The sequence below is a fragment of the Lynx canadensis genome, chromosome C2, assembly GCF_007474595.2.
Source record: "Lynx canadensis isolate LIC74 chromosome C2, mLynCan4.pri.v2, whole genome shotgun sequence".
NCBI lineage: Eukaryota > Metazoa > Chordata > Mammalia > Carnivora > Felidae > Lynx > Lynx canadensis.
In genome coordinates, this window is record NC_044311.2 from 75,903,211 (window position 1) to 75,915,396 (window position 12,186).

General features: G+C 43.0%; 1 protein-coding gene across 2 annotated transcripts; it reads left to right on the forward strand.

Moving 5' to 3' along the window:
* The first annotated feature begins 3,950 nt into the window (after window positions 1-3,950).
* On the forward strand, window positions 3,951-11,278 carry LOC115523685 (5-hydroxytryptamine receptor 3E-like). Of its 2 annotated transcripts, XM_030329884.1 has the most exons (9): window positions 3,951-4,017; window positions 5,992-6,158; window positions 6,954-6,998; window positions 9,066-9,175; window positions 9,345-9,514; window positions 9,822-9,982; window positions 10,308-10,512; window positions 10,705-10,920; window positions 11,049-11,278. In XM_030329884.1, the coding sequence occupies exons 1-9, from the start codon at window positions 3,951-3,953 to the stop codon at window positions 11,276-11,278; spliced, it is 1,371 nt and encodes a 456-aa protein (XP_030185744.1). The 2 variants fall into 2 exon arrangements, with proteins under 2 accessions (XP_030185744.1, XP_030185745.1); XM_030329885.1 differs by lacking the exon at window positions 6,954-6,998.
* The last annotated feature ends 908 nt before the right edge of the window (window positions 11,279-12,186 follow it).

A 12,186-nucleotide genomic window follows, 5' to 3' on the forward strand; every position in this document is an offset into this window, starting at 1 on the left:
TCTGTAGGATTGAGCCCCAAGTTAGGCTCTGTGCTGATGGTGTGGAGCCTGCTTGGGATTCTCTCTCTCACTCTCTGCCTTTCCCCTCCTCACACACACACACTCTCTCTCTCTCTCATTCTCTCAAAATAATTAAATAAACATTTTAAAAAAATTTTAAGACACAGAGCACCTGGGTGGCTCAGTCAGTTAAGCCTCTGACTTTGGCTCAGGTCATGATCTCGTACTTTGTGGGTTCAAGCCCCACATCAGGATCTGTGCTGACATCTCAGAGCCTGAAGCCTACTTCAGATTCTGTGTCTCCTTCTCTCTCTGCTCCTCCCCTGCTTGTGCTCTGTCTCTTTCTGTCTCTCAAAAATAAATAAGCATTTAAAAAATATTTTTAATAAAAAAAATTTAAGACACATTTAAAATTTAATTCTTACCTTTTTTCCCCCAAATGAGATTTTTATCATTTGTCTTCTGACATCATTAGCAAGTAGACTGCAGACTGACATGTCTCTGAGCTGGCCATCCACTATTCCCTCTATCTCAGAGTACAAAATGTAGCCAAAGACTTGAGGCCAGGAAGGAATTGAAACACTAAGCCTGTGTCACATACTGGTATTGAGTCTGAATTTACACCATCCATACATATGATGTAAGATTTTTAAAAATTCAAACACACACACACACACACACACACACACACACACACACACACACAGTGACTAGACCTGGTTAAAATCCAAAGGCTATGGCAGAGGCAAATGACAATTTTCTTTGTAGGGAAAATTTGCGACCCAAGCACATGAAGCTCCCACTGAAGTAACCTCCTACTAAAGATGAGTTTCCAATCAAAAGAGTTAATAAATCATATAAGGAAATAAACCTCATGAGACAAAGTCAGCAAAATTGTTAGCATACCAAGAACTAGATGTAATAAAACAATCTGAAAGGAAACGTAAAATAAATATATTCTGTCAAAAGAAATTCAGAGAGCTCTAGTTGATATGCATATTATACTGAGCAAGGAACAAACTGAACAAACCACCAAAGTGGTTAAGAAACTCAACTCTCAGCAATTACAGCTCAGTTTATAAAGCATAAATGCAGAAGTGCATTTTCTATTGTGGATTGGTTACTAGAAACTTACATTCTCTTTTATTGCAAGTTTACTTTGTAGCTGATTAGCTATGAAGCTTCTTATTTTTTTTAAGTAAGCTCTATGCCCAATGTGGGGCTTGAACTCACCACCCCAAGATCAAGAGTTCCATGCTCCACCAACTGAGCCATCCGGCACCCCATGGCTAAGAGGCTTTAAGGTCATGCTGACATGAAGAAATCTTAACTTTTGTTTAAGGTCGGAGTAAGCATCTGGGGGAAGCAGGACAGTTTCAGGTTTTGGTTGCATGATTATGAGTTTTTGGTCTAGGAGTATATTCAAACTGTGGTCTCCATTTTGGTTTTGCTTTAGCAGTTCCAAATAATAAAAGATTAAAGAAATATCAGAAGCCACAATGAAGAACAGTATAAGAAAGAAAAGAAAGAAAGAAAGAAAGAAAGAAAGAAAGAAAGAAAGAAAGAAAGAAAGAAAGAAAGAAAGGAAGGAAGGAAGGGAGGGAGGGAGGGAGGAAGGGGGGTGCCTGGGTAGCTCAGTTGGTTAAGCATCCGACTTTGGCTCAGGTCATGATCTCGCAGTTCGTGGGTTCAAGTCCTGCGTTGGGATCTGTGCTGACAGCTCAGAGCCTGGAGCCTGCCTCAGATTCTTTGTCTCCCTCTCTGCCCCTCCCCCGCTCATGCTCTGTCTCTGTCTCTCAAAAATAAATAAGAATGTTTAAAAAAATTTTTTTTAAAAGAAAGAGAGGGAGGAAGGGAGGGAGGGAAGAAGGAAAGGGGAGAGAGAAAGGAAGGAAGGAAGAAGGAGGCAGGGAAAGAGAGAAAAGAACCAAATAGATTGGTTTCTTAAAAGAACCAGAAACAGGGGCGCCTGGGTGGCTCAGTCGGTTGAGCGTCCGACTTCGGCTCAGGTCACGATCTCGTGGTCCGCGAGTTCGAGCCCCGCGTCGGGCTCTGGGCTGATGGCTCGGAGTCTGGAGCTTGCTTCCGACTCTGTGTCTCCCTCTCTCTCTGTCCCTCCCCCGTTCATGCTGTGTCTCTCTCTGTCTCAAAAATAAATAAACATTAAAAAAAAAAATTAAAAAAAAAAAAAAGAACCAGAAACAACTTACAGAAACAAAAATATGTCACTGAAATTGAAAACTCAGTGGAAAATTAGAGGATAGTTTAAATACAATAGAGAAGGATGCCTGGGCGTCTCTCGGCTAAGTATCCGACTTCAGCTCAGGTCATGATCTCTGGTTCGTGAGTACAAGCCCACGTCCGGCTCTGTGCCGACAGCTCGGAGCCTGGGGCCTGCTTCAGATTCTGTGTCACCCCCTCTCTCTGCCCCTCCCCTGCTCATGCTCTCTTTCTCTCTCTCAAAAATAAATAAACATTTAAAAAAATAAAATTAAAAAACAAATACAATAGAGAAGGAAATCTGTCACCTGGAAAGTAGTGTGAAAGAATTACTAGGGACACAGATAAAGGGGTGCAAAATATGAAAGAGGGATATGTTAGGCAGAAAAATCATCCTCCAAGGATGTCCACATCCTAATCGCTGGCACCTGTGAATATGTTATACAGAAAAGGGGGAATTAAGGTCACAGATGGAATTAAATTGGCTAATTGGCTAACCCTGAGATAGGGAGAGTGTCCTGGATTATCCAGGTGGGCCCACTGTAATCACAGGGTTTTTTTTTTTTTATAATTATTTTTTTAATGTTTATTTATTTTTGAGACAGAGAGAGACAGAGCATGAACGGGTAGGGGCAGAGAGAGAGGGAGACACAGAATCGGAAGCAGGCTCCAGGCTCTGAGCCATCAGCCCAGAGCCCGACGCGGGGCTCGAACTCACGGACCGGGAGGTCGTGACCTGAGCTGAAGTCGGACGCTCAACCGACTGAGCCACCCGGGCGCCACTCACAGGGGTTCTTAAAAGTGGAAGAGGAGAGAAGAGCATGAGAAGCAGAGATGGTAGTGTGAGAAAGACTTGCCAATGTTGCTGGCTTCAAAGATGGAAAAATGGGACCATGAACCATGAAATGCAGGCAGCCTCTAAAACTGGAAAAGATAATGAATTTGCTCATAGAGACTCCAGAAGGAATGCAGCCCTAGCAAAACATTGATTTTAGCCCAGTGAGACTCATTTCAGACTTCTGGCCTACAGAACTGTAAAATAATAAGTTTGTGCTTCTTAAATTTTTAAAAAATGTCTTATTTATTTTTGAGAGAGAGACAGAATGCGAGCAAGGGAGGGGCAGAGAGCAGGGGAGACACAGAATCTAAAGCAGGTCCCAGGCTCTGAACTGTCAGCACAGAGCCTGACACGGGGCTTGAACCCACAAACCATGAGATCATGACCTGAGCCAAAGTCGGACGCTCAACCAACTGAGCCACTCAGGTGCCCCTGTAAATCTGTGATTTTTTAAAGCCAACTAAGTTTATGATTTGTTACAACAGCAGTAGGAAACTAATATGAGAGGTTAAAAAAGGAAACAATCCAACATAAGTCTAATAAGAGCAAAGGTAGAATATAATATTTTTAAATGGCTGAGAATTTTCCAGAATTGAAGAGATGACTCTTCAGACTGAGAGATCACACAAAGGTCTTAATGTAATACATATCAACTAATCCACAACCATACACATTGTAGTGAAATATATGAGAAAGTCTTAAGAGCAAATGGAACCTCCAGCATGGGCAAGAACAAGACAACCAGAACTCTCTTTCCAGGAAGGTAACAAATGTCAGTGGTCAACTAATGCCATCAGTATTCAAAATCAGACTCTAGGTGTGGCCTGTGCTCTTTTAATCTAGGGATTCCTCGGTGCTGGTACACTCCTGGAGAAGAATTTAGACAAAGAAGATGGAAGGAAGCTGGTTCCACAAAGAGAGATTCCTCTTATTCCTTGCTCTCGGTCTTCTACTTCAAGGTAAGAAAAGGGCAACAAGGGAAAGAGGCAGAGACTCTCTCTAGTTGAACACCTAGAAACTTCTTTCAAATTTCCAACTCCCAGAGATGATCTAAAATGGGTATTGTTATTTCATAACTTTGTTATAATAATGCCTGAATAGACTTTCCTTCTCTGGAAGACAGAAAATATCCTTCCAGAGGCACCTGGGTGGCTCAGTCAGTTAATGACTCTTGATTTTGGCTCAGGTCATGATCTCAAAGTTCATGAGTTCGAGCCCCGCATTGGGCTTTGTGCTGTCCGTGCAGAGCCTGCTTGCAATTCTCTCTCTCCCTCTCTCTCTGCCTCTTTCTCTGCCATCTTCTGCCCCCCCCCTTCCCCTCTCTCTCCCTCTTCTCTCTCTCTCAAAAAATAAACTAAAAAAAAAAAATATCTTTCCAGTGATGTATCATACAGGAACTATTTTTCTTCCCAGGACCCATCCCTAGTTGTCTTCTCTTCTATTTAGACTTAATGTCTATTCATATTTCTACACACAGGTATAATTCTTTTTCTCTGCAGCTATGAAACCCACTCCATTGTAGCAAAGTGCTCACTTTTAGCCATAACTTCCCCATCCACCTTTAGGATCCAAGTGCTTTAGGTTAGGTAAGATGCCAGAGGGTAGCAAATGGAGAGTGAAAATAGAGTATGCTTCTCTTTCAGGAAGTTAATATAGTATAGTGGAAAGAAGATGGGATTTGGAGACAGACAGACCTGGGTTTGAATCTTGGTCCCTCACTTTGCACCTTATGCAACCTTGGGCAAATTGCTTGACTTCCCTGAGCTCCAGTTTCTTCATCTGTAAAATAGGGCATGCCTTGCAGAGTTGTGAGGATTCAATGAGAGAAAGTTAGTAGCATAGTGCCTGCCTGGCATATGATAGGTATCAATAAATGTCGTCTCTCCCCCTTAGGTTGTCATATAACTTCTGGATAAGAGAGCATAGGTAGGGCTAAACCAGAGTCAGCTTTAGAGGTCAGTATAAGGAAGAGGAACAAATTGTACTAACTACTCAGTAGAGAACACTAGAGATGCTCCTCTGGCCACTCACTGGCCATGATCAACAAATGAATATTCATTGTTCATAGAATGATCCAAGGATTTGTCTGGACAGCACTGTGACTTTGGGAATGGATAAGGCTTGATGTCCTTAGCATACAACAACCTCTCTCATTCCAGGCTGTTGTTCCTCTAACAAATCGCTACAATTAGAGAGGGTAGAAAAAAGGGGAAGGCAACACTTCAAAATCCTCAAACTGGAAAAGTGATAGAGGTTGAGCAGCAAAATAGGGAGAAGGAAGTTTGGGGCAGTGAAGGTGAAATCGGTGTGTTCTCTTTGGGGTCCTGTGTGTTCTCTTTGGGGTCCTGGGAATGGAATCCTATCTGATGGCTATCACTGTCCCAGGGGAAGTTTGCATATAGATTTGGGCATGCTTTGCATGGAAACAGAAACATTAAAAGGGCAGCCAGAGCCCTAACTCAGCTTACCACATTAGCTTCCATCATTTGCCTTCCAGCCCAACCCATCCTCCCTGGCCTTTGAGGGAGGCACCCAGCATCTGGTGATCCTCTTGGTGATCCTCCTTTCCCAGACTCCATCTCATCATTGGGGGAATATACTACAGCAGCATCAAACAAACCAGGGTTCAGAGCAAGTCCAGTTTTTGCCTCTTATATATTTGACCTCAGGGATTTAATTCCTCTTACTGGATCTCAGTTGACTCATTTATTACATAAGGACAAAAATAATTTCTCCTTGATAGGGGCTTGGGAGGATTAAGTGAGGGACTTCCTCTGAAGGGCTTAGAGTATACCTGGCACATAATCAATGCTCAATAAATCTTAGCTATCGTTATTATCACAGACTACCCCCAAGATCCTATCATAGGGCCCTCTCACATAGGCAACAGGAGAGTTCTCTCCCTCTCCTCACACATTCTATGTCCTCTACAGGAAGAGGCAGTACTTTCATCATCAACTGCTCAGGGTTCGGCCAGCATGGAGGGTATCCCACTGTTCTGGATTCAGTGTTTGAGCGGAAGGCCTTCCGTCCAGTCACCAACTTCAGCATCCCCACCCTAGTCAACATCTCCTTTACTATGTCTGCCATCCTAGATGTGGTGAGTGCTGACCCCTAGCCCTTAATTTTTTCCCAACCTGGCAAGGGAACCCCAAAAGCTCTTGTCCACATTGCACCTTCCTCCATCACTGCTAAATGTCATTTGCCCAGTGGGGATCTCAAAGAAGCTCTGTCTGGCTTAACAGGATGTGGTGCAACAGCACATGGAAGAGAATTTCTTTTCTTTCTCACCCAGTGATTCTCTACCCTGGACATATACCACTGTTCAGTCTCCACTCCCAGAGATTCTGATTGGATGGAACCTAGACTTCAGTAGTTTTAAGCTCCTCAAGTGATTCTAAGATACAGCCAGGATTGAGAAGCACAACTCTAATCCAGCCCTGTTGTGAATTCTCCCACACATGGGAGAATTAAGCTTTTCAATTAAGCTGTTTCAATTAAGCTTTTGTCCTTGACCTACATGTTGACCTTGATCACAGCACCACTTTTACATACATTGGGAGTTGGTAAACAAAAATGAGGAGTAGGAGGGGCACCTGGGTGGCTCAGTTGGTTAGGCTGTGGACTTTTGATTTTGGCTCAGGTCACGATCTCACGGTTTGTGGGTTCAAGGCTGGTGTCTGGTTCTGTACTATCAGTGCAGAGCCTTCTTGGAATCCTCTCTCTCCCACTGTCTCTGTTCCTCCCCTCCCCACCCCCCCACCCCCGCTCGCAGGCACTCACTCTTTTTCTATCTCCAAAATAAATAAACTTAAAAAAAAAAAAAATGGGGAGTGGGAGGGATGGACAGACTTCTTACCCACATCATACTAGAAACAGGAAATTCTTTTGGCAGGATGAACATCTACAGCTCTTGTCATCATTCCTGTGGCTGGAAATGGTATGGCTAATACCGTTTATTCTCTCCCTTCATTTACATTCAGAAAGGATTTTAAACAAAGATATAATTATGACCTTTACGTACCTAACAACATATCTTTGAAACACATGAGGGAGAAATGGAAAAATCTACAATCATGGTGAGAGGCTTCAATATACTGGTTTCAAAAATCAAATAGAAAAAGAATAAAAAACATTGTGATTTTTAACAGCACAATTAGGAAACTTGATTTAATAAACATCAAACTTTGTACCAACGAAAATGCATAATCTTTTCTGATACAAATGCAATATTTTCCCACACTGACGAAGATCTCAACAAACTCAAAAAAGCAGAAATTATCTAGACCACAATCTGATCACGATACAAGAAAATGAAACTAACTGGGAAAAGACAGCCCTCCCCCCAGAAAGCCTTATTTCTTGGGAATTTAAAACTAAACTTCCCCCCAAAATTAAGCTTCCAAATACTTTGGGCTAAAGTAAAAATAAAACAATTAAATAGAAATTGCAAAATAATTAGAAACAAAGAGCCTACACATGAAAATCTATGAATATAGCCAAAGTATAACTCAGTGGAAATTTTGTATCTTAAGTGTATTAATAAGAAAACAAGAGGGGAAAAAATGAAAGTAAATGAATTAAGTTTCCAATTTGAAAAGCTCGGTTAAAGAGGAGAGAGGAGGGGAATAATACTAATAATCACCTAATCTTGCTCTCAAAGTGCAGTTCCCAGATGGGCAGCACCAGTTGATTGCACCACCTGGAAACCTAGAAATGCACATAATCTTGGGTCCCACCCAGTGTAACCAACCATCCCAGCATAGCCAAGACTGAGGAATTCTCAGGACATGGAATTTTCAATGCTAAAACCAGCAAAATGCTGGGCAAATCAGGATAAGTTAGTCACACCACCTATTGAATCAGAATCTATATAGTTCAATATGATCCCCAGGTGTTTTATATGCAAAGCAAGACTTGAGAAGCACTGATCTAGTACAAAGTTTTATTTAATGTGCATAGAGCCTCCCTTCCGTTCTGGCTGTGGTTCTACAAACTGCAGTTGCTGTTGAAAGTACCCTGAGACTAGACAAGCCCACCCAGAATTGGACAGTCCTTGAAAACGGTTCCCAAAGAAGGTTGCCAGACTTGGAAAAGAGGGTTTGGAAAGGTCATCCCAAAGACAAGAGAGGGTGGTGCCTGGCACCTGCCAACAAAAGGAAGACCATGAAGTCTCTTGCTTCAAAGAACCCAAGAGCTTGTCCAAGGTCTCCTTGCAATAAAGACTGGTGAAAGGGGTCTGGGAGACAGTTGAAGGCATGCTAGATACTAATACATAATACCTATGAACATTACAGTTTCAAAATTCATTGATATGCTTTATTTCATTTGATACCTACTAATCCCCTTATTTTACACTAAGGAAATTCTAGCTCAGAGAGGCTAAGTTACTGATCTTTCAGCTCTAAATCTCATTCCTACTGAAGAAAAAATAGTGTTTCTCTAATCACCAGTAATTTCTCACAGAAATGGAAAAAGAGAGGAATCAAAGTTTATGAAGAAATGAACACAGGGGTGCCTGGGTGGCGCAGTCGGTTAAGCGTCCGACTTCAGCCAGGTCACGATCTCGCGGTCCGGGAGTTCGAGCCCCGCGTCAGGCTCTGGGCTGATGGCTCAGAGCCTGGAGCCTGTTTCCGATTCTGTGTCTCCCTCTCTCTCTGCCCCTCCCCCGTTCATGCTCTGTCTCTCTCTGTCCCAAAAATAAATAAACGTTGAAAAAAAAAATTTAAAAAAAAAAATAAATAAATAAAAAAAAATAAAAAAAAGAAATGAACACAGAGAGCTTCAAGTCTATTTGTAATTCTTATTTCTTAAAAAAAAAAGCCAAAGTAAATTTATCAAAATATTGACTCCACAAAGTTGAGTGATAGAAACCTGTTTATTATTTTATATACTTTTTTATGTGCTTGAAATATTTCATAACTTTTTTTAAGAAAAATCAAAGGACAGAAAAAAATAGCCTTAATTTCTATCAGGCTCTCTCACCTCTCCTCCACCTGGGCTCTAGGTCTGGGATAACCCATTTATCAGATGGAACCCAGAGGAGTGTGAGGGCATCACGAAGATCAGTGTGGCAACCAAGAACCTATGGCTCCCAGACATTTTCATCGTTGAGTTGTATGTATTAAGGGCTGGGAATAGCCAGAGGGAAGCCCCATTTTCTGGAATCAGTAGAATTTACAATCTGCCATTGGAGACACTAAAAGTGGTATTAGATGGATGAGAAATAACCAGAAAGGTAAAAAGAAAAACAAAGCACCTGCATCCCACTTCATCTCTCTTACAGCATGAATGTGGATAAGACCCCAAAAGGCCTCACAGCATATGTGAGTAATGAAGGTCGCATCAGATATAAGAAACCCATGAAGGTGACCAGCATCTGTAACCTGGACATCTTCTACTTCCCTTTTGACCAGCAGAACTGCACCCTCACCTTTAGTTCATTCCTTTACACAGGTGAGTTGCTGTGGGGGCTCAGGGATGTGGGTGAATGAGAGCAACCGATTAAACAACAGAAAATAAAATATAAAGAAATTATGAATAAATGGTGACTAAGGTGTATGGGTAGAGCAAAAATTAGGGCTCTTATGGATGTTTAAATATTTTCCATAAAGGGAAAATCCAAGCCTGTCTTGTTGATTACCATTCCTAGCTCTTACAAACTTTCTGCCATAATACATGTTGAATGAAGATGAAAAAAGAGAATGTAGTTGAATCAACAGGAAACCGTATCCTTGGGAAATGATCTGGATCTCCCTTTCAGTGGAGAATATGTTGCTGGGCATGGAGAAAGAAGTGTGGGAAATAGCAGACACATCCCGGGATATCGTTCAAACCCATGGAGAGTGGGAGCTCCTAGGCATCAACAAGGCCACCCCAAAGATGTCCGTGGGCACCAGCCTATACGATCAGATCATGTTCTACGTGAGTTCAGAGGTCCTTGCTTCTACCCTTGCCTAGAATCTCCACCAAATGGGTATTTCTCAAGTTTCAGGGTTTCTCAGTTTTACTTCTGCCAGATTCAAACCTTTCCTCTTGGCTGCTCAGCCACATTCTTTTTCCTAAAGCTCACTGCTCTGGCCTAACTTGTCACTGGCAGTCTCTATACTTATTTATGAAGCTGCATTCTACACAGCTATATATCTCAGGGTGATATCAGACCAAAAGGAAGGCAGAGACATAAACAATCACTACTATTCCTGGCAGCTTCCAAATCCCTTATCCACTTCCCTTTCTTTCCTCCCCCAAGGTGGCCATCAGGCGCAGGCCCAGACTCTACATCATAAACCTTCTGGTGCCCAGTGGCTTTCTTGTTGCCATCGATGCCCTCAGCTTCTACCTGCCAGCAGAAAGTGGAAATCGTGCCCCATTCAAGATAACCCTTCTGCTGGGCTACAATGTCTTCCTGCTCATGATGAATGAGTTACTACCCACCAATGGCACCCCCCTCATCAGTATGGCATCTCCAGCCTTAGGGAAAATAAGGGTGGGGAGGATTGACTGAACTAGCTCAAGGGAGGTGAGGAGATATACTGGGAAAGGAGATATACTGGGAAAATGAGGCCCTAAGCCTGCCAGGGTGGGATTGGAAGAGAGAAGCCCTAGGTGGTGCCTCTGACCCACATGTAGGCCTACCTTCCCTGCAGGTGTCTACTTTGCCCTGTGTCTGTCCCTGATGGTGGTCAGCCTGCTGGAGACCATTTTCATCACCTACTTGCTGCACCTGGCTACCAGCCAGCCCCCACCCATGCCTCAGTGGCTCCATTCTCTGATCCTCTACTGCACCAGCCCAACAAAGTGCTGCCCCACTGCACTCCAGAAGAGAAATAAAGCCATGGGCCTCCCCCCTGCCCACCTCCCTGGTAAGGAGATTCAGCACTGCCCACATTTCCTCTTCCCACATAGCCATTTATCTGCTCCTATCTCCTTCCCTATTCCTTCCACCCCAGGTGAACTTCATGGCCTATGCTGAGTCTCTATCTCTCTGTAGGTGTGAAGGAGCCAGTGGAGTTAGTGGGGAAGATGCCAGGTCCCAGAGAGACAGAGTTAAATGGGTGTCCTGGGTCAACAAAGGCCCAACAGGAAGATGAGACTCAGAAGCAGCACTTGGTCGACCTGTGGGTGCAGTTCAGCCACATGATGGACACCCTGCTCTTCCGCCTCTACCTGCTCTTCATGACCACCTCCGTGGTCACAGTCATCGTCCTCTGGAACACCTAGGCATGATATCTATTTGCTCCTGCAGATCCCACCCAGAGCTGCTTCTGGTTTCCAGAGACCAGCCAGGTCTTTGCCCTTTGTTGAGTATCGACTATCACAGCCCAAAGATGACCCATTCCCTGCTGCATTCCATGCATCTCAATCCAGCCCCACTGATCAGTCTCAACCCAACTCTAGACATTTTCCTCTTGTATCTGTATTCTGTTGGCTCCCCTTAGTCCTCTCATGAAGTTCTACGATCCCCTTATGTCTTCTGCATAGCAGTCCCACCTCCTCTGCTTCCTTACTTGTCCCAATAAATCATTCTTCAGAGACCTCTGGTTCTTTGTCATGTTTTGAGGTAGAAACTTAACTATTCATAACTGATAGTTTCAAAATATCACCTGTGCATCCCTCTGCCTGTGACAGCATTTTGATCTCACAATGGACGATCCTCTTACCTTCAAGTCCAACGTGACAGTTGTCCTGTCTGGAAAGTTTTAATTTTCTTGGACATTTTTAAAGACATATGTCTTACTTGTAGACTCTTTTATTCATCTTTTTCATTATTGTACAGGAGCTCTGCAGAGATATTGCAGGTTAGGTTCCAGACCACCACAATGAAGCAAATGTCACAATAAAATGAGTCAATGAATTTTTTGGTTTCCCAGTAGATATAAAAGTTATGTTTACACTATATTGTAGTCCATTGAGTGTGGAACAGCATTATATCTAAAAAACATGTACATACTTTAATTTAAAAATACTTTATTGCTGGTGCACCTGGGTGGTTCAGCCAGTTGAGCATTCGACTCTTGATTTTGGCTCAGGTCACGATCTCATGGTTAGTGGGTTCAAGCTCTGCATCAGGCTCTGTGCTGACAGCCCGGAGCCTGCTTGGGATTTCTCTCTCTCCCTCCCTCTCTGCC